Source organism: Triturus cristatus, chromosome 12 (genome assembly GCF_964204655.1).
Source record: "Triturus cristatus chromosome 12, aTriCri1.1, whole genome shotgun sequence".
NCBI classification, from domain to species: Eukaryota; Metazoa; Chordata; class Amphibia; order Caudata; family Salamandridae; genus Triturus; species Triturus cristatus.
In genome coordinates this window covers 514,935,470-514,957,922 of record NC_140595.1, presented here as the reverse complement: position 1 = coordinate 514,957,922, position 22,453 = coordinate 514,935,470, and the positions used below count along the sequence as shown (strand labels likewise).

Genomic DNA, 22,453 nt, shown 5'->3' with positions numbered 1-22,453 from the left:
TGCCTGGGGCGAGCCCGCCTTCAACAACCAGTCGTCGAGGTAAGGGAAGACTGACACCCCTGAGTTGCGCAGATGAGCTGCGACCACCGCTATCACTTTCGTGAACACCCGAGGGGCGCTGGTAAGGCCGAAGGGGAGCATGGCAAACTGAAAATGCTCCTGGCCTACCGTCAACCGCAGGTAACGGCAGTGGGCCGGCAGGACAGGAATGTGAAAATATGCATCCTGCAAGTCCAACGCTACGATCCAGTCTCCAGGGTCGAGGGCAGCCAAAACCTGAGCCAGAGTCAACATCTTAAAATTCTCCTTCCGGAGGAAGCGGTTGACATTCCTGGAGGTCCAAAATGGGGACCAGAAAGTAGTGAGAATAACAATCCCGTCCTACTTCTGGCCCAGGAACGCGCTCGATGGCCCTCTTGGCCAGGAGGGCCGTGACTTCCTGTTAGAGAAGTGCAAAGTGATCCCCCGACACGCGGTGGAACTGAGGTGGTGTGGGGGGTGGGGTAGACTCCAAGGGGAAGGAGTAACCCCTCCGGACGATTTGCAGCACCCACCTGTCTGAAGTGACAGAGCGACAGAACGTCAGTGGGGGAGGTGATGTCGGATCCTGCCGCCCACTGGAGTGGGGTGCACCCCAAAGCTCAGACTAGGAAGGCTGTGTGGCGGATGCTGCGGGAACGGATCTGGACTGACCCGCACGCTGGCCCCCTGTGTCACCACGGTGGCCTCCATGCCCACGCTGAGTTTGGTTCTGCGCAGGCTTCTGGCTGAACGAGCGTGCAGTGGCGAACGAAAGGTAGACGTGGCCGGGCGTGTGGTTTTGAGACCCAAGGACTTGCCCGTAGCCCTAGAGTCCTTCAAACGCTCCAGCGCACTGTCTGCCTTATCATCAAACAGGTGAGTACCATCAAATGGCATGTCCATGAGGGAACTCTGGACGTCCCCGGAAAACCCAGTGGACCGCAGCCTGGCATGGCGACGCAGTGCCACTGTTGTGGAGATCACTCTCCCTAAAGAATCCGCGGTGTGCAGCCCACACCGAATGGCAAACTTCGCGGCTTCCTTCCCCTCCGCAACAGCTTGGAAAAGTATAGCCCGAACCTCTTCCGGGCACTGGGGCAGTGTCTGCGCCACTGTGTCCCACACAGCATGAGAGTAGCGGCCCAAGAGGCATGCGGTCTTGACTGACCGCAGCCCCAAGCTGGCAGAGGAAAATAACTTCTTGCCAAACTGCTCCAGCTTTTTCGATTCTTTATCCGATGGGGCGGTAGGGAACACACTTTGGGAAGAGAAGGCCTGAACGACCAGGCTCTCCGGAGTCGGATGATTTGTCAAAAAGGCCGGGTCAACCAGTGCAGGGCGATGACGCTTGGCCACGTTCTTATCCACAGGAACCCTGTGGCTGACCTAGATCAGATGCTCATCAAAACATCCGTCAAGACCTCATTAAACGGAAGCAGAGGTTCCATAGAACTTGCCGCTGGCTGAAGCACTTCAGTAAGGAGGTTCGTCTTGTGAGTAACAGTAGGCAGATCAAGGATAAGGACCTCAGCTGTTCTACGGAGCACCACAGTATATGTGGCGCCCTCCTGCATGACAGCGGGAGGAGATATAAATCCAGGCTCAGAGGAGAGGTCAAGGCCACCTGCATCCTCAGAGTCCTCTGCCCACTCATGTTTAGACTCACACTGCCGTGCAAGAGGGTCCTCTGACCCCCTCCCAGTCATCCCCTCCTCCATGGCCCGAGGCACAGGCGGCGGGGGAGGCACAGGGAATATAAATGCTCCAACGGCGCCGGGAACGGTGCCGATCCAGCTCCATGTCTCAATCAGGGTCCGAAGCTGGAGCAAAATTGCCCGGAAACTCGGGCAAGGGAAGAGGCGGGACGAATGGAACCCATGGCGGCGCCAGGAACAGAGCCGCAGGGGGTGCCGGAGCCGGCGCCTACGGCAGAGCCGGTGGTAAGCAAGGGCCCTCAATAGGGACCGCGGGGTCCAAAGGCACGCCGGCGGGAGCCCTAGGCCTGAAAAGGCGGTCCATGGCAGCAAGAAACTCTTGCACCTGGGCCAGAGTCGCCGACGGACCCAGATAGGGCGGGTAGGCCGCGGGACTCCTAGGCTCCAGCGGAGCCTCAGGGGAAGGAGCCCTGGCCCCCTCATCCGCATCCGGAGACCGAAGGGGGGACGTCGGCGAGTGAACACGCTTCTTCGACTTTTTCTTGTGACGTCTCTTACCCGATTCAGAGGGTGAAGACTTTGACCCTAAGGAGCGATGATGGCTCCGTTGTCGGTTCCTCGAGCGACCCATGGACCTCGAACGGCGCGGAGACGACTGCCTGGCCTCCAGCAGCTTTCGCGACCGCTCCTGCAAAGCCTTCGGAGCCATGGCCAGACAGTTGGAACATGACCGGGGGTCATGGTCGCGCTCCAGACAGTAAAGACAGACGCCATGGGGGTCGGCCACCGACACAGTACAGAGACAAGCCCTGCAGGATTTAAACCTAGGCATCCCTACGTGGCACCAGGAGTCAAAGTCAAAAAGTGACTAGGGTACGTGCTCTAACCGGATCTGCGCTTGCTGGCACGGAAAAAAGAAAGAACTGACGTCAGCGCGCATGGGTGGCGCCTAAATAGTCTCCGTGACGTCATCTCGGCGCATACGACGCCAGTGACTGATGCGGAGCCACACGACACCACCTACCGACGCACAGGGGTACTGCTCACGAAAAACTTTCCGGATCCAGTCCGATGCCTGGGGATATTCTAAGGTAAGTAATCTATCACTAACGTGTCTCTTTCAGATCAGTACAATCATGGATCTTGAGGCTGCGGTAGAAATCCGTACCAGCATTGGTACAGGCCCAGTAATGAGCCTCAAGGGGATAGACAGCTCTGAGGAGGGACTCGCTGGCAAAAACTCAATGAGAATCCTTTGCAATTTTATTGGGCCCCAGAGGTGCCAGAGGGAGCCGAAAGTGCACTGAAAACTTGCAGCATGGCCTCTTTGAAGGCCTTGATTTTCTGTGTGGTTGACAATGGCCTGGGAAATTCGTAGCACGTCAGGAGAAATTAGGAATTAGTTATGTGGTCAGAAATCTCGAAATAATGTGACTGCCATTATGATGCCCTTGCGCATTCACTTTGGAGTCAGAGTGATGGGACTGAGTTGAATCGCGTTTTGTTTCCTTTTGCTCGGGCTTGGACTTACAGGAGGAATTTGAGCGCAAACTAACAGTCGTGGGTACAGCCCAGCTACTGGGACCAATATCTATTACCGAGATCGGTTTCCTGCAGTTGTGGCATGTCTTGGAATGTTGTTTTCAGAGGAGACAACCTACCCTAGCACACTTTAAAATCATTTTAGAAGTAGTCAGAAAACAGAGAAAATTGGGAGCTGAACTCCCGATCTGAGGAGAAAGGTGTGAAAAGAAAAGAACTCAAGTCAGTGAGCAGGGGTAGCACTTATAAGTGCCTGTGCTCAGTCTCTTCCAGCATAGTATGGAGCCAAATCAGAGCCGCACAGCACCACCTAGCAGTGTGGGGAGCACTACTAAGAAAAAATGTCTGATATTCAGTCTGACAAATAATCTAAGATAATTTATTCAGAGCTGGAAGTATCCATCAAAAAATACTGGCAGGGTAATCAATTGGTCAAAGTGTTAAGAAGTCATACATTTTTAGTAGACAGGCCACCCTGACCCTCAGTACTAATTTGTCTGGAAGGAAGGTAGTGTAGGGCATCATCAACAAAAGCCCGAGCAATAAAAGGGCATGTCCATTAAAGAAGACTGCATGTCCTCTGGAACCCAGATTGATTGCATCGAGGCATGCCGTCTGAGCACATCACTGGTGCCAATAGCTCTACCTACACAAACAGTAGTGCCCAGGACAGATAGGAACACATACGTTTCAGCATCTTGACCATTATTTATCCTTTGCTTCACTTAGACCCAGATGTCCTCAGGGACGGCCGGCAAGATCTTGTTAGCCATATTGCTCAATGCATGAGTGCACCGTCCCAGCAGGCAAAGTGCATCAATGGATCGGAAGGCTAAAGTAGCCACAGAAAATATTCTCTCTATGAAGGCATGAATTCTTTTAGATTCCATGTTCGGATGTTTTGCAGACAAGTAATCAGATTGAATTTGATGCCAGAACAATTAGTCTTTCTAGTGTTGGATGTGCGGTTAAGAAGCATCGGTCACTGAGAGCTGGTTTGTGACCCCTAATCGCTTGGATCAAGCTGCGATAGTGCCATCGGTAGGGACTTCTCTGAAAGGCAGTGATGGATCAATGGGATTTGACTTAATAGTGGGCATTTTTAAGCATTTTTAAGTCTAGGGCTTCAGATGCACCACAAACCCACCACTGCAAATAATGCAAATAAGGCACTTTATGTTGGTGATCCAGCTGGCATGTCAAACTCTGTTTTAGGAGATGTATAGGAGTATAATGAGAACTCAAGTTGATAGCCTCCCGATCATCTTCAGTGTCTTGAGAGACATTAGGTGTATCCTGCACTTGATCAGAATCAGATCCGTAGACTATCTCAATCCTTACGGCAAAGTCCTTGGACTAGAGTCAGGTTGCATAACAACGACCTGTCCCTTTATGAACCTGTAGCAGGATATGAGTAGGCAGACAAAAGCTTGGGATCAGAGATCCGTGCTGGGAGCAGATCTTGGGCTGGTGATGAGTTAAACATTAGTTTGGAAGGTACCGTCGTGGAACCCAGTGCCAGTGTGGAGACCAAGACCTGGTAGGTGCAGGCCCAAGAGGGAAGACTGCATTGGGGTGAACCAAGATTGGTTTGTTTTTTTGGGAGACCCCAGCATCGCCATGGCACTGAAGGCCCACTAGAGGGAGTCTAAATCACACTGAAAATCTGCAGCTCGGCCTCTTTGAAGTCCATTAACTGCAGCAGGGTCTATGACTGCCCGGGGAATTCTAGTTCAATGGCGTGACCAGTTCAGATTTGAGTGACACCCAAGAAGTGCAATTTGTGTCCTGATGCCCTTGCATTTTCTCGCTAGACTTTGAGTAGCAGAATGGGGTACAGTCCCACTTGACCTTCTTTCACTTGTGTTTGGAATTTGACTTGCTGGAATACTTTGGTCATGTATTGGACATTTTGCAGGAACAGCCTTGAGGCTAGGACTGCGATTGAGCCCACGACTTGGTGCAGGACCTGTACAGTGAGCTCCTATGTTCAGGGAAGTAGAGCTTTGCCTCCCACTCGCTAATCATCCTTATCTGCATAAACCCACACTTGCCGCACGTCTCAAAGTTTTGGCCAGTGCCCAAGCACCACAAAGACATCATGCGGATTAGAGATTGGCATCTGATTTTTGCAATATTGGCATAGCTTGACTTGTATCATTTTTGGGGGAGAGGTCATTACCTCACAGTCATAAAAATGTAAGACGGGGGAACACTCATAAAGCTGAGAGCAGAGCTCCAGATCTGCGTTAAGAGGCACGAAAAGAAAAACTGAAGTGAGTGTGCAGAGGTAGCACTTATATGCAAGCTCCACTCTCGCACTGTTGGGTCGGTATATAGCATCACAGAGCCACAAAACATCACCTATCAGAGCACAGGAGCACTGCTCCAACAATCTCTGGATACACTCTCCTGTCTAGGGATATTCTAAAGGGGACGAAGCTGCGGGTGGAAGTATCCATTGCACCTGCAGTTCAGAAAAGTTGCATATACATCTACTGCCAGTATACTGATTTGACCCAAAGTAGATACCTAACTCTTTACAGAACTCCTACACATATAATCAGTATGGGCGCCGCGGTGCTGGAGATGAACAGAGTACTCCCTGATAAAGTTGCTACTCATTAGGTAAATAGAAAAGCCTGCACAGTACGTCTGCTCTGGTTTTTTCCACTTCTACTTTGAAGTCAGCAAGCAGTCATGTGACTTCCACAATGTATCTATCTGCCAGTAGAGTTGCAGGTAATTAGTAGTCATTGCTTTCTCATATAAAATAGATTCAGTGCTGCCTTTGTGTAACAACACCACTGTAGAGGTCACTGCTGGATGTACGGCGTTCATCAATATGAAAATTCACAACATTTATGTCAAAAGACATGTTTGATCTCTCCTAGAAGTCTAAGATGAAACGTTGACACTGTGAAATCCAAAACTCATACTTTGAAGTCAGTCGTAACAGTTTTTGGGCAGAGCAAGTGGAAGAACCACACCATTGGAAGTTGGGTGTCTGTGTGACCACCACTGCAAGCTTGGGACTGTCTGTCTAGCAACTGATTCTAGTTCCCCATCCTGTGGAGTTGAGGTGAATGCATGTGGAGATTTTAATGGAAAATCACCCTCGTTAAGAACTACCACCAACCCAAAGCCTACAGAACCAAACTATTTACCTGGCTGATAGCTATTCAGCAACAGCATAAGGGAGCCATTGCAAGCAAGGGAAATGGGACCCCTGTTACCAGTTTAGGGGGTAAAACACATCCATAACTAGGGTATGGAAGTGTCATCCAACAAAGTCAAAGTTCCCTCGCTAATGATGATACGCCCTTGTGGCCATATCATCTCCGTGGGGATTAGCCTGATGAAATTAATCCTCTTGGAGGGCATTCAAGAAGATTTGGGGTAGATAACAGAGATTCAACGACTGAATAGAGTTTAGAGGAATTGGTCAGATCCTTCAGGTTCCTTGACGCTCCGCTGGGACAACAGGCAGCCAAGTATGGGATAGGAATAGACTTTATAAAGACTTCTTGGGGAAGGCCTTGAGGGCCACACTGAGACCAAAAGGCAGTGACCCGTTCAGGTAGTGCTGACTTCTTACCTTAAAATACAGATATATTCTGCATTACGAAGGAAGTGTATGAGGAAGTGAGTATCCTGCATACTCACCAAGTACAGCAAGTTGTTTTTTACTAGGAAAGCTGTCATGATCTGATCCAAAGTCAACATTTTAAACTCCTTTAGGGTGAATAACATTCAAATCTCAAAGATCCCAAGTGGGGCTGTCATTTAAATTTTTCTGTGCATGGAAATTGAGAGAGCCATGCATTCAGGACTTGCTCTTTTTCTCCACAAAGGAGGCCTATCTACAGATGTAGAAGGTTTTGGGATGACATCTTAGAGACAGCCTGGATTGAGAAAGCAGAGGATGAAGTAAAGCAGAACCTTTCCAAAACAGCAAGAGGATCCATGCAACAGTGGAAATTAAAGTCCAGTTACGACAGAGAAGAAATCCTTCCTCACCTTGAGTGCTGTGGGTCTCCTGAGCTGGTATCATGATTAATTAAGAGTACCCTGGGGAAGTTATTCAGACAAGATGGGCCAGGAGGCCCATCTTGTTCTTGCTCTTGAATCTTTGACTGAATGGAATGTGAGGAGATACCAGGTAGAGGTTTTGCGCAAAAGGATGCTCTGGCTGTGAGAGACTGGAAATCTTAATTTAGGCTAAACTCATTGCCAGCCAAAAGAGACTGCAGTAACTTTTGGATGACACTATGATGGATCTGTGTCTGAACTGTACTAGTATGAGGTCGACATCTACTGAAAAACACTATGTTTTTCACACTGAAAAGGCACCAATCGCTTTTTTCTTAGGCCTCTGGCTTGTAGACCTCAGACTTTTGCCAAGCCTACCAGCAACCTGACAGACCAGAGTGCATGTTGATGTTGACAGTATGTAGTCCAGACATCAGCAATATCGGTTAAGCTACTATTTATCTATGTTAAGAATGTACCTATAGCCCTACTGGGTGTACTCTGGTAGCAAGGAGTACCACTAAAACTTGCACCGTCTGGGCCCCAAATACTATTGTTTATGAACTTTGAGATTGTCGACTGCTGAAGAGATTTCCTCCAGTTCTTCTGAGCCTGCTTGAGGAAAATGAGTTTGACAACTAGAGCAGGCTTTGTTAGGGGGTTGAGGCTGTCAAAGAAAGTATGTTCTCATTCTCTTAGGTGCGGCCCATGGCCTTCATGTTCAGAGCCTCCAACAGGTCAGCCATTACAGAATTGTAGCACTAGGTCAGAGGCAGGTCTTATTGAGCTTCAGTATGGCATCTGGACCGAGGTCCAGATATTAGAGTGTGGATCAGCATGCTAGTCTATCATTTTGCACACCATGCCACCTCAGTTTGGACCCATCCATATGCAAACCAGTCTTGACCCTGCTCCAATAGGAGGACACTAGAAGCAGAGTGGTATTGACTAGACCAAGTCCCATGATTTCAGTTTCATGTTCACACCATCAATGGCCAGACATATCATTGCAGAATGCTACACTAGTCAATACAACCTAATCCTGATATTACCCAAAGAAAGTCCTCAAATAGAATGTTAGAACCCTTCACACTGCATGACTCATTGCTGTTGTTGAGTTTTCCTGGTATGTTTAACCATCCCTTTAGGACTTTAAGTAAAATATGAGCAGGTCTGGTGTGGTAATTATTGTTTTTCTTATACATGTAAACACCCTTTAAGGTTGAAGGGAAAATCACTGTCACATGTTATAACAAATTGCCTCAACCCGAGCTTCCCAGTCTGACTTTTTCATAAAAATATACTCTTAATGTTACTCCCTTTTAACATTGTTTGGGTAGTTCACTATTCTATCTGTTGTGGATGCCAGAATGTGGATAAGATTTAGCACAGCAATGTATGGAACCAAATATTAGGTTTTAGGAATACCTACTAATGCAGTCAAATTTGACAAACTCAATGTGATCTAATCTTTGACAATTTCAATATAACAGACAATATAGAGCACCAAAATTACTTTATGAAAACTAAACATGACAGCTGACAGCCACAACTTCCATTTACAAACGTTGATACTATTCATCAAATGTTAAACGCTAATTTAAAAAAGCGGTATTCGCATGTCTGTACTTACTTGTTACAGTGATGTTTTAAGTGCTTTTTGTATCCTTCATCTTGGAGTAGATGCTCTGGATTGTACTTTCGAAGCCATTCTGCCTTTTGAATATCAAAGGTGTTGGGTTGGGTCTTCACTTTCTTTCCTTTTCGACCCCTGGGCACTGGGGCAGACAGGCCTATGTGGAACAAGAATTAAATTCAAGGAAATATGAGGAGACAAAGAGCAATATTTAAAAACTGAAACAGTAATTATTGGTATAAAAGTGTTTGTAATAAAGAACAAGTTACTTACCTTCGGTAACGATGTATCTGTAAGAAACATTAGTTAGTTATATTCCTCACCTTAGAATATCCCCAGGCGTCAGACTGGATCCGGAAGATTTTTCGTCAGCAATACCCCTTGCGCGTCGCTAGGCGTCGTCTGCGGCTCCGCTTCCGTCGTCGGCGTCGTGCGCCGGAATGACGGAGGAGTACTTAGACACCGCCCTCGCGCACGGACGTCAGTTCTTGTACATAGCCTTCCGCGCCAGGAACGCAGAGCCATGCAAGATACCGACACTGGTGCCAAAAAATTCTAGGGCCCTGAAAGGGATAGCCTTAACCCTAGATGTCAGTTCGCAGAACGGGGAGGATGGGTGGGTCGGTGAGGAATCTAACTAACTAATGTTTCTTACAGATACATCGTTACCGAAGGTAAGTAACTTGTTCATCTGAAAGAAACACGTTAGTTAGATTCCTCACCTTAGAATAGATACCCAAGCAATACCAACCCCGGTGGTGGGTCTGCGAACCAAGATCACACCAGAAGGTCCTGGAGGACAGAGCGGCCAAAGAAGCCATCCCTCCGGACTTGGCTGTCCAGGCAATAATGCCTGGCAAACGTGTGCAGTGAAGCCCACGTGGCCGCCTGACAGATGTCCTGCAAAGGGACCCCCCGTCCCAAAGCAGTAGTAGCCGCTGTGGCCCGAGTAGAATGGGCGCGCAGCCCAACAGGCGGTTCCTTTTTTGCCAAGGAATAACAGATTTTTATACACAAAACGACCCACCGGGAGATGGTCCGTTTGTGTACAGCTTTTCCCTTCTTTGCACCCACGTAGCCAACGAAAAGCTGGTCGTCCACCCGAAACTGTTTAGTGCGGTCCAAATAAAAGGAGAGCGCACGTTTTGGGTCCAGACGGTGGAGCCGCTCTTCCTCTTTGGAAGGATGCGGAGGTGGAAAGAAGGTGGGCAAGGTGACAGATTGCCCAAGATGAAAGGGGGTCACGGTAGAAAGGAAGGACGAGGCCGAAGGACAACCTTGTCCGGATGAACAGATAGAAAAGGAGGCTTGGACGATAGAGCCTGGAGCTCACTCACCCGTCTAGCCGAGGTGATGGCTACCGGGAAAGCAGTCTTAAGAGTTAGAAGACAAAGAGGACAATTGTGAAGAGGCTCAAAGGGAGCGCACATCAGGAATGTCTGGACAAGATTCAAGTCCCACTGAGGCATTACGAAAGGGACAGGAGGGAACGTGTGGGTAATGCCTTTAAGAAAGCGTGACACTACAGGGGACTTGAAAAGAGAGGGCTGATCTGGAAGCCATAAGAAGGCAGAGAGAGCAGCAAGATAACCTTTCAAGGTGCCCAGGGCAGAGCCCTGCCGGGCCAAAGAAAGAAGAAAGAGGAGAACCTCAGAAAGAGGGGCGGAAAGGGGATCCACAGCCTTTGCTGTGCACCATGCCACAAATTTGTTCCACCGGCAGGCGTATACCGTCTTTGTGGAGGGACGCCTGGCTGCCAGAATGATATCACAGACTTCAGGAGGCAAGTCAAATGGCATCAACCGCCGCCGCTCAATCTCCACGCATGGAGGTGGTGGCTGGACAGGTTCGGGTGGAGGACCGTCCCCTGCTGCTGCGACAGAAGATCCTCCCGAAGGGGCAGACGTATCGGAGGATCGGTCAACATACTGAGTAGCTCGGGATACCAGTACCTTCGTGCCCAATCCGGAGCCACCAAGATGACTTGGGCCCGGTCGCGCTTGATCTTCTTCAGCACTCTGGGCAGAAGTGGTATAGGCGGAAAGGCGTACAACAGACCGCAACTCCACTCACGACGAAAAGCGTCGCCGAGCGAGTGCCGCCTTGGAAATTCCAACGCGCAGAACTGCTGACATTGCGCGTTCTCGTCGGTGGCGAATAAATCTAACCAAGGCTCTCCCCACTGCTGAAAGAGACCTTGCGCCACCTCGGAGTTCAGACACCATTCGTGATCCATCATGCACCGGCGGCTGAGTTAGTCTACTCTGGCGTTCAGAGAGCCCGCCAGATGTTGAACCACCAGGGTGTCGCCCTGGTGTTCCAGCCATGTCCAGAGGCGCAGAGCCTCCTGACAAAGGGTCCACGACCCCACCCCGCCCTGTTTGTTGCAATACCACATGGCGGTGGTGTTGTCCGTGAACACCTGCACAACACTTCCCCGGACAGAGGGAAGGAAGGCTTTCAGTGCAAGTCGGATCGCTCTCAGCTCCAACAAGTTGATGTGGAGGCGAGACTCCGCCGTAGACCAGAGGCCTCTGATCTCCGCCTCTCCCATATGGCCAACCCATCCCAGGAGGGACGCATCCGTCACAACGACATGCGCCGGTAGGTGTAGGGAGAGGCTCTCGCCCGCGACCCAATCGCGGTCCGTGAGCCACCACTGCAACTGCTGTGCAGTGCCCTCCAAGATCAAGACATGGTCGAACAGGTTGCCGTGATGCTGGGCCCACTGAAACTTCAGGTCCCACTGCAGAGCCCGCATGCGCCGCCTGGCGTGATGCACTAGTAGGATGCAGGAGGCCATCAGCCCCAGAAGCCGCAACACTAGCCTGACCGAAACCCAGGATAGAGGCCGAAAGATGGGAATCAGGGCCTGTATATCCCGGACCCGCTGTTCCGGTGGATGAACCCGGAACTGTGCCGAATTGAGAACCGCTCCGATGAAAAGGAGCTTCTGAGAGGGGCTCAGGTGTGACTTCGGCACGTTGATGGAAAACCCCAGCAAATGCAGGAGATCCGCCGTGGTCTGGAGGTGGGAGACGACTGTCTGGGGCGAGCCCGCCTTCAACAACCAGTCGTCGAGATAGGGGAAGACTGGAACCCCTGATCTGCACAGATGAGCTGCGACCACCGCCATCACTTTCGTGAACACCCGAGGGGCACTGGTAAGGCCGAAGGGGAGCACGGTGAACTGAAAGTGCTCCTGACCAACCGTGAACCGCAGGTAACGCCGGTGGGCCGGCAGGACGGGGATGTGGAAATATGCGTCCTGCAAGTCCAACGCTACCATCCAGTCTCCAGGGTCGAGGGCAGCTAGAACCTGAGCCAAAGTTAACATTTTGAACCTTTCCTTCCGGGGGAAGGCATTGACGTTCCGGAGGTCCAAGATAGGGCGTAGTCCCCCTTTGCCCTTCTTGGGAACCAGAAAGTAGTGGGAATAACAACCACGACCTACTTCTGGGCTCGGAACGCGCTCGACGGCCCCCTTGGCCAAGAGGGCCGAAACCTCCTCGTGGAGAAGATTCAAATGATCCCCTGAGATACGGTGGTGCTGCGGTGGCATGGCTGGAGGGGTCGTCTCGAAGGGGAGGGAGTAGCCCCTTCGGGCGATTTGCAGCACCCACCTGTCCGATGTGAGGGACCGCCAGTGGAGCAGGTGATGACGAACTCTGCAGCCCACTGGCGTGGAATGGGCCTGAAAGCTCGGACTAGGAAGGCTTTGAGGTGGATGCTGCCGGGGTGGATGTGGACTGACCGCGTCGTCCTCCAGTACCGCCTCGGCGGAAACCACGTCCGCGACCGCGTGCAGGTTGGTTCTGCGGCCGGTGGCTAGGCGGACGTGAGGAGGAGCCCCTTCCTTGGCCACGAAAGGAGCGAAAAGCGGAAGTTTGTGGCCGCGGGCCGAGAGGCCCAAGGACGTGGCCGTAGCCCGGGAGTCCTTGAAGCGAGCCAGCGCACTGTCCGCTTTGTCACCAAAAAGGCGAGCGCCATCAAAAGGCATGTCCATGAGGGTGCTCTGGACATTCCCTGAAAAGGACGTGGACCGCAGCCAGGCGTGACGTCGAAGCGCCACCGTGGTAGAAATCGCCCTACCCAGCGAGTCCGTAGTGTCAAGCCCACATCGGATTGCATGGCGCGCTGCATCTCTCCCATTGGCCAGGGCCGAGGAAAGCCGCGCCCGGGCCTCCTCCGGGCACAGTGGCAGCACGTCCTCCACCGCACCCCACAGAGAGTGGGAATAACGGTCCAAGAGACAGGCGGTGTTCAAAGACCGCAGGCCCAAACTGAGCGAAGAGAACAGCTTCTTACCAAACTGTTCCAGTCTCTTGGAATCCCGGTCCGGAGGAGCGGACAGGAAGGAGGATTGGGAGGTAGAGGCCTGGATAACCAGACTCTCGGGGGTGGGGTGTTGGGACAGAAAACTGGGGTCGCCCGGAGCAGGGCGGTGGCGCCTGGCAACGTTCCTATCCACAGGAGGGACTGTGGAGGGCTTGGACCAGGTGCCCTGCAGAACGTCAGTGAGGGCCTCATTGAATGGCAGCAGAGGCTCAGTGGAGCATGCGGCAGACTGAAGCACCTCAGTGAGGATGTTAGTCCTCACAGCCACGGCAGGCAGCTTGAGCCCAAGGGCTTCGGCCGCCTTGCGCAGCACCACGGAAAAGGCTGCACCCTCCTCCGAAGCCACAGTCTGAGGAGAGATGAATCCAGTGTCTGGTGAGGTATCCAACCCACTGGCCTCCCCCAGTTCATCTGCCCAGTCCTGTGCAAGTTGACTCTGAAGGGCCATAGGGTCATCAGACCCCTCCCAGTCGCCCCCGTCATCCGATTCCTGGTAAACAGGAGGAATGATCGGAGCCGGTCGATAGACAATATGTGTCTCTAGCAGCGTCGGATGCGGCGTCGGGCGGCGCCGCATCGGCATCGGGACCGGACAGGGGCTGAACCGGGGATCGACGTCGACCGGAGCCGGCGTCGGGGGTGGTATCGGTGTCGGTGCCGGCGGAGGAGGCGTAACGAGGTCTACCGGCGTGACGAGGGCCCTGGCTCGGGGCCCTCGGGGACCTGCGGCGTCGGGCCGGAGCCGCCGGCATGCGAGGTCGCCCAGTCGAGTCCGCGGGGCCCGAAGGCGCGCCAGCGGCCGTCGACGGCGGGGCCAGGTTCCTCATGGCCGAGAGGAAGGCACTGACCTCCGCCGGCATCGCGTCAGTCCCAGGGACCGTAGGGTATGGGGACTTGCGCGGCGCCTGCGGAGCCGCGGGGATGGAACCACCCGGACCCTCGGCGGAGTCGCGTGACCGGCGAGGGGAGTCCGAAGAGCGGTGTCGCTTCTTGGAGTGCCTCGACTTACCCGAAGACTTCGAGCCAGATGAGTGACGATGTCGTGTGCGGCTCCGCGACCGATCCTTGGACCTCCCCCTGGACCGGGATCGAGAGCGACGCGGAGCCGAGTGGCGAAGCTCGAGAAGCTTGCGGGACCTCTCCCGCCTAGCTTTCGAGGTCAGGGCCATACAGTCTGAGCACGATGGCGCGTCGTGGTCGAGGCCCAAGCAGTACAGGCACCGGCGGTGATGATCGGTCACCGACATCAGTCGGTGACAGTCGTCGCGGGCCTTGAAACCAGGCATCCTACCGGCACCAGAGTCGAGAATTGACCAAAAAGAGTCAAAAAAGTTAGTCAAAAATTGACTAAAGGGGTAGCTCTCCCGGATCTGCGCTTACTGGCGCGGAAAAAAGAATAACTGACGTCAGCGCGCGAGGGCGGCGTCTAAGTACTCCGACGACGTCATTCCGGCGCACGACGCCGGACGCGCCGGGTCAGCATTATGCCCAATCCTCACAGGAAGTGGTCAGATAGCGGGTGTAGACACCCCAGGGATAGATAGCCCATTGGCTACAGCCCTACACTACCGGAAACGCCACTGAAACACAAGTTACTTACCTTCGGCAACGATATATCTGTAAGAGACAATAGTTAGTGATAGATTCCTTACCTTAGAATTACCCCCAGGCATCAGACTGGATCCGGAAAGTTTTCATCAGCAGTACCCCTGCGCGTCGGAAGGTGGCGTTGTGCGTCTTCGCATCCGTCGTAGGCGTCGTGATCGCCGAGATCACGTCGCAGCAGCTACTTAGACGCTGCCCTTGCGCGCTGACATCAGTTCTGTACACTACTTTTCGTGCCATGAATGCTGAGCCATGTAAGATACTGACCACTGGTGCATTGAAACTAGGTCCCTGAAAGGGACAACCTTAACCCTAGAAATCAGTTCGCAGAATGGGGAGGATAGTTGGGGCGGTAAGGAATCTATCACTAACTAATGTCTCTTACAAATATATTGTTACCGAAGGTAATTAATTTGTGCATCTGAAAGACACAGTGATAGATTCCTTACCTTAGAATAGATACCCCAGCAATACCAACCCCGGTGGTGGGGCTGCGAAACAAGGCCCACGTGGCTGCCTGAGATATCTTCCAGGGGGACACTATGTCCCAATGCAGTAGTAGCTGCTGTCGCCCTGGGACAATGGGCGCTGAGCCCCACCAGAGGTTCCTTTTTAGACAGAGAATAACAGGCTTTCATACACAAGACGACCCAGCAGGAGATAGTCCTTTTCTGTACACCCCGGCCATTTTTGGCGCCTACGTAGCCAACAAAGAGCCGGTCATCTACCCGGAACTGTTGTGTGCGACTCAGGTAAAACGAGAGCACACGTTTTGGGTCTAGACGGTGGAGCCTCTCTTCCTCTCTGGAAGAGTGCAGAGGCGGATATAAAGTGGGCAAGGTGATAGTTTGCCCTATATGGTAGGCAGTAACAACCATTGGCAAAAAGGAAGGACGAGTGCGGAGCACAACTTTGTCCGGCTGAACAGACAGAAAAGGAGGTTTACAGGAAAGACCCTGGGACTCACTCATGTGCCTAGCGGAGGTGATGGCAACCATAAAAGCAGTCTTTAAAGTCAAACGAAGAGGACACTTGTGAAGCTGCTCAAAGGGAGCGCACATCAAATAGGAAAGAACCAGATTCAAGTCCCACTGTGGCATCACAAAAGGAACAGGAAGGAAAAGGTGAGTAATGCCTTTGAGATATCTATTTACGACAGGGGACTTGAAAAGAGAGGGCTGATCAGGGAGCCTGAGAAAGGATGAAATTGCTGAAAGGTAGCCCTGAACAGTGCCCAGAGCAGAGCCCTGCCTGGCCAAGGAAAGAAGGAACAAAAGAACTTCTGAAAGAGGGGCAGAAAGGGGATCTACAGCCTTTGCTGTGCACCATGCCACAAATTTGTTACCGATTTAGTGGAGGGATGCCTGGCTGACAGAATGATAACACAGACTTCAGGAGGCAAGTTCAAATGGAATCAACTACCGCCGCTCAATCTTCACGCAAGGAGGTGGAGGCTGAACAGGTTCGGGTGAAGTACCGTCCCCTGCTGCTGCGACAGAAGATCCTCCCCAAGAGGCAGTCAGATCGGGGGATCAACGCTCATACTGAGTAGCTCGGGTTACCAAATTCTTCAAGTCCAGTCCAGGACCACAAGAATGACTTCGGCCCGGTCGCGCCTGATCTTCTTCAGCACTCTGGGTAGAAGTGGTATAGGCGGAAATGCGTACAATAGACCGCAACTCCACTCGTGACGAAAAGCGTCGCTGAGCGAGTGCCGCCTTGGAAATTCCATCGCGCAGAACTGCTGACATTGCGCGTTCTCTTCAGTGGCGAATAGATCCAACCAAGACTCTCCCCACTGTTGCAAGAGACCTTGAGCCACCTCTGAGTGAAGACTACATTCGTGATCCATCATGCACCTGCGGCTGAGTTCGTCCGTCCTGGCGTTCAAAGAACCTGCCAAGTGTTGAACCACCAAGGAAATGCCTTGATGTTCCAGCCATGTCCAGAGACGCAGAGCGTCCTGACATAGGGTCCACGACCCCACACCAACTTGCTTGTTGCAGTACCACATGGTGGTGGTGTTGTCTGTGAACACCTGCACTATGCTCCCCTTGACAGAGGGAAGGAATGCCTTCAGTGCAGGTAGGATCGCCCAGAGCTCCAGAAGGTTGATGTGGAGCCTGGACTCCACCAGACAACAGAGGCGTCTGATCTCCGCCTCTCCCATGTGGCCGCCCCATTCCAGGAGGGACGCATCAGTCACCACTGTGTGCTCCGGTTGGGGAAGGGAGAGTGATCTGCCGCTGACCCAATGCTGGTTCTTGAGCCACCACTGCAACTGTTTTGCAGTGCCCTCCGAGATCTGGATGTACTCCGACAGGTCCCCTTGATGCTGCGCCCACTGGAACTTCATGTCCCACTGCAGAGCCCTCATATGCCATCTGGCATGATTGGTCAGCAGGATGTAGAAGACCATGAGACCCAGCAGCCTCAAGGTCATCCTGACCGAAACCCAGGACAAGGGCAGAAAGATCGGAATCATAGCCCTAATGTCCCGGACTCACTGTTCGGAAGGATAAATCTCGAAACTGCGCCGTGTCCAGAACCGCTCCAATAAAGAGGAGCTTCTGAGAGGGAATCAGGTGTGACTTCGGCACGTTGATGGAGAAACCCAGCAAATGCAGGAGGTCGTTTAGTCTGGAGGTGGGAGGCGACTGCCTGGGGGGAGCCCGCCTTCAACAACCAGTCGTCGAGATAGGGGAAGACTGAAACCCCTGATCTGCGCAGATGAGCTGCAACCACCGCCATCCCTTTCGTGAACACCCGAGGGACGCTGGTAAGGCCAAAAGGGAGCACGGTGAACTGAAAGTGCTTGTGGCCTACCGTGAACAGCAGGTAACGCCGGCAGGATGGGGATATGAAAGTAAGCGTCCTGCAAGTCCAACGCTACCATCCAGTCTTGCGGGTCTAGGGCAGACAAGAACTGAGCAAGTGTGGGCATCTTAAACTTCTCCTTCCGGAGGAAGCGATTGACATTCCGAAGGTTTAAGATAGGACGCAGCTCCTTGTCCTTCTTTGGAATCAAGAAGTAGTGGGAGTAACAATCATGACCTACTTCTTGCATCGGAACGCGCCAAATGGCCCCCTTGGCCAAGAGGGCCGCGACTTCCTGCTGGAGAAGTGCCAAGTGATCCCCCGACATGCGGTGGTACTGAGGTGGCACGGCTAGAGGGGTAGTCTTGAACGGGAGGGAGCAGCCCCGTCGAACAATCTGTAAAACCCACTCGTCCAAAGTGATGGTTCACCATTGGGGGAGGTGATGGCAAATCCTGCCACCCTCTGGCGTTTGGTGGGCCTGAAACACCAGACTCTGAAGGTTTGGAGGCAGTGGTGGCAGGGGAGATGTTGGACTGACCCACCCGCTGGCCCCCTGACCTGCCCGCTGGCCCCGTAACTTACCTCGGCACGTCCCACGTCCGCGGCTGTGCTGAGACTGTTGCTGCGCAGGCCAGTGGCTTTGAAATAAATGTGTTTGGGTGCCCCTTCCTTGGCCACGAAAGGAGCGAAAAGCAGAAGCCGAAGCAGTGTGCGTGGCCGAAAGGCCCAAGGACTTGGCCGTAGCCCGCGAGTTCTTAAAATGCTCCAACGCCTTGACGCCAAAAAGGCGAGTGCTATCAAAAGGCATGATCATCAGAGTGTTCTGAAAAGCCAATCGTCCTCAGCCAGGCGTGACGGCGTAGCTCCACTGTCGTGGAAATCGCTCTGCCCAGCGAGTCGGCGGTGTTAAGGCCACAATGAACTGTAAACTTGGCTGCATCTCTCTCCTCAGCAATAGCTTGGGAGAGCACCGTCCGGGCCTCCTCCGGACACTGAGGGAGCACCTGCGCCACCGTATCCCACACAGAGTCGGAATAACGACCCGAGAGACATGCGGTGCTCACAGACCGCAAGCCTGAACTGACGGAAGAGAAAATCTTCTTCCCAAACTGCTCCAGTGTCTTGGATTCTCTGTCCGGAGGTGCGGAAGGGAATGCGCTTGGCGACGCAGAGGCTTGGACAACCAAGCTCTCAGGGGTAGGGTGTTGGGAGAGGAAAATGGGGTCGCCCGGGGCTGGGCGATGGCATCGGGCTACGTTCCTATCCACAGGAGTCCCTGTGTTTGGCCTAGACCAGGTGCCCATAAGAACGTCCAAAAGTGCATAATTAAAGGGCAGCAGCAGCTCCGCAGAGGAAGCAGTCGGCCGAAGCACTTCTGTCAGGAGATTGGTCCTGACAGCAACTGTAGGGAGCTCGAGGTGGAAAGCCTCTGCTGCTCTACGCAATACCACTGAATAAGTACCACCCTCCTCCGTAGCCACGGTAGAAGGAGACAGTGAGCCAGGTTCTGGAGAGAAATCCAGATCACCTGCGTCCTCCAAATCCTCTGCCCAGTCTGGGTCTAATCGCATTGGGCTGCGAGAGGTTCTTCAGACCCCTCCCAGTCCTCCCCGTCCTCTGTTACCTGCTGGGCAGGTGGGAAAGAAGGAGGAGGATGGAGAAAGGGATAAAAATTCCCCATTGGCTTCGGAATTGGCGTCGATCAACACAGGTTCGGCACTGTCTCAGTCAGAATAGAAGCCGGGGACGACATCGGCCGGAGAGCCGGCAGCGGTGCCGTAGACATCGATGTTGGTGGAGGTCGTACAAGGTAAACTGACATTGGCTATGATCCATGCATGGATCCATGGGGGTCTTGCAGCGCTGAGGCCCGAGCCGCCGATGACGTCGTGGCCGGAGCCATCGACGACGAAGGGCGAGGACCCCCAGTCCGACCCGCGGCGCAAGAAGGTGCGCCGGCTTGGCCCGACAGGCCAAAGAGATGGCCCTTTTTGCAGGGTCATCCCTGAATTTTTGTCTTCCTCCTATATTTTTTCTGACCTGTTGTGGGCTGTTTTATGACTCTGGGCACTTTACCACTGCTGATCAGTGCTAAAGTGCATATGCTCTCCCTATTGTAAATTGATGTATGAATTAGTGATTCTATGATTGGTTGGTTTGGTTTGCCTGTCAGACCCTAGTACAGTGCACCAGGAGTGCCCAGGGCTTGTAAATCCAAATGCTGCTGGTGGGCTTGCAGCACTGGTTGTGCCACCCACAGAAGCAGCCTGTAAAAGTGTGTCTAAGGCCTGCCATTGCAGAGCCTGCGTGCAGTCTGGTACTGTCATGCTGACTGGGCAAGTGCACCCACTTGCAAGTCCCTAAACCTTCCCTTTTCTTCATATCAGACAACCCTATGGTAGGTCCAAGGGCAGGGTGCATTGTAAGTATAAGGTAGGACATGCCCTGATGTGTGTGGCATGTCCAGATAGTGAATTACAGCCATTTTCGTTTTTCACTATTGCAAGGCTACCTGTTCTCCATAGGCCAGAACGGGCTGTTAGATTATTACATGTTTATAACTGACTCAGAGAATATGGTAGAAATTCAAATTTAGTATGCTTGAACTCCGAATGATAAAATACATCTTTTAGTGAAGGTGGTTTTAACATTCTGTGTTTGAAAATACCACTTTTAGAAAGTAGGTATTTTCTTGTCTAACCATTCAAACCTGCCTCTGCTAGGCTGTGTATTCCCTGTCTGGAGTTTGAGTGACAGGGGCTGGGAAATTCCAGAGGGCTGGGAAATTCCTGGAGACAGGGTGAGTCCGCCCAGTGGTGAATAGAGAGATCTGCATCTAGATGGGAGGGAGGAGTTGCACCTGGGACCTGAATAGGACTGTGCCTGCCCCCCACAGTGCTGGCTCCACCCCCTGTGGTGCGTCTGATGTCTCTGCCCTGCACTGTGAAAGGAGAGAAGGAATCATGTCAACAAAGTGCTCCAGGGCTGGGCTTTCCCTCCACAATGCTGGCTCCATCTCATGTGGGGCGTCTGATGTTTCTGCCCTGCACTGTGAAAGGAAAGAAGGAGTCATGTAAACGGAGTGCTCCAGAACTGGTTTGGACTGGGCAAAGGCCCCCTCTCCCCTCAGAGAACAAAGGATTTTGGGGTATAAGTAGTGGGACCCTGATCCCAAGAATTTAGATCACTTTTGGAACAAGAAGAAACCTTTACTGAGGAGCAGAACCTGAAGAAACTGAGGAGAGACTATCCCTAAGCGGAAATGCTGCTTGGGGGATTGGCCTGCAGTGGTTTGCCTGACTGCCAAAGGAAGGAGAAGAGACTGTGTGCTTATTTCAACTTCTAAGGATCTCCAAGGGCTTGGAACAGAGCTTGCCTCCTGCTGAAGTCTCAGGGACAACAGACTTCAACCCCCAGCTCCCCAGAGTTCTTTGGAAGTGCCTGCTTCCGTTTTGGGCCTTCTGAGGGACTGCGTGTCGCAAGGAGCTGGAAGCGCGACTCAACGAAGCCGAAGCGTGTCGCCGTCGCTGCTGCCGTCGCACTTCTGAACAATGGTGTCGCCGCTGGAGTTGTCGCACTGCACCGCATCGAGAGAAGCATCTCGCAACGAAGAGGAAGCGTGTCACCGTCGCTGCTGCCTGCCGTCGCACTTCTGAACAAGGGTGTCGCCGCTGGAACTGTCGCATTGCACCGCATCGGAGAAAGCGCCTCACATCCCCGAGAAGCGCACCGCCGTCAGAGATGCTGCCGTTGCATTTCTGAACAAGGGTGTCGCCGCTGTAGTTGTCGCATTGTGCGGAAGCTTCACGCATCGTGGGAGAAGTGTCGCAGTTGGAGCTGTTGCCGTCGCACTTCTGAACAAGGGTGTCGCCGCTGCAGTCCACGCATCGAACCGAGAACTTCTCGCATCCCCGGAGAAGCGTGCCGCATCTGGAAGATCTTCACGTCTTTATTTCTTTGCACCAGAATTTTGCCACATTTCCATCGCTGCGACAATGCTTGTTGTGGAAGCGCAACGCATCGTAAGGTACATTGACGCAAAGTGTCGCATCTTAAGAACTGAACTAAGCTAAAAACTACCATCTTAAAGTAATAGTATTGTGTATTTTTGTCCTTTATGGTCTTGTGGCAAATCTATATAAAGCATACTTATTTTTTATATAAAACCTGCGTGGTGTCCATTTGTAGTGTTGTCACTGGATTACTGTATGAGGTCACAAATGCTTTACACACTGCCTCTGAGATAAGCCTGTCTGCTTGTGCCAAGCTACCAAGGGGGTGAGCAGGGGTTATTTTAGGAGTGTACCCCCTTACCCTGACTAGAGGCAAGGGACCCTATTTGTCACAAGTACCTACCTGTGCCAACTAGAGACCCCCAAATCTAACAGGCCGGATTTGCCGACGTACCCGGGAAAGGCAGGAAGGTAGGTAGGAGCCACGGGGATGGCACCACCCGCACCCTCTGCCATGTCTCACGACAGGTTAGGGGAAGGCGAAGAGCGATGGCGCTTTTTCGACTTCTTGCATTCGTCTTACCTGACCCCAGAGTGTGAAGACTTTGTCGAACGATGGTGGTGGCTCCGCGACCGGTCCCTCGACCTCCCACGGGACCGGGACCTTAAACGGCGCGGAGCCTACTCCCGGGCCTCAAGCAACTTCCGGGACCACTCCCGCAGAGTTTTCAGAGCCTGGCCCGACAGCCAGAGCACGGTCGCGCCCCAGGCAGTAGAGACACTCACGGTGTGCGTCCGTCACCATCATGCGAGGACAAACCTCGCAAGACTTGAAACCGGGCATCCCTATA

The 22,453-nt window shown here is 52.7% G+C and overlaps 1 protein-coding gene across 7 annotated transcripts in view; it reads right to left on the bottom strand.

The window, feature by feature from the left end:
• The window catches only part of CHD9 (chromodomain helicase DNA binding protein 9), a 1,905,864-nt gene that overhangs the window by 740,154 nt on the left and 1,143,257 nt on the right, over positions 1-22,453 (bottom strand). For all 7 annotated transcript variants that reach the window (XM_085637757.1, XM_085637759.1, XM_085637761.1 and 4 more), the window contains one exon: positions 8,884-9,043. In XM_085637757.1, the coding sequence (XP_085493883.1) occupies positions 8,884-9,043 (160 nt within the window). The remainder of the gene's footprint in view (positions 1-8,883; positions 9,044-22,453) is intronic.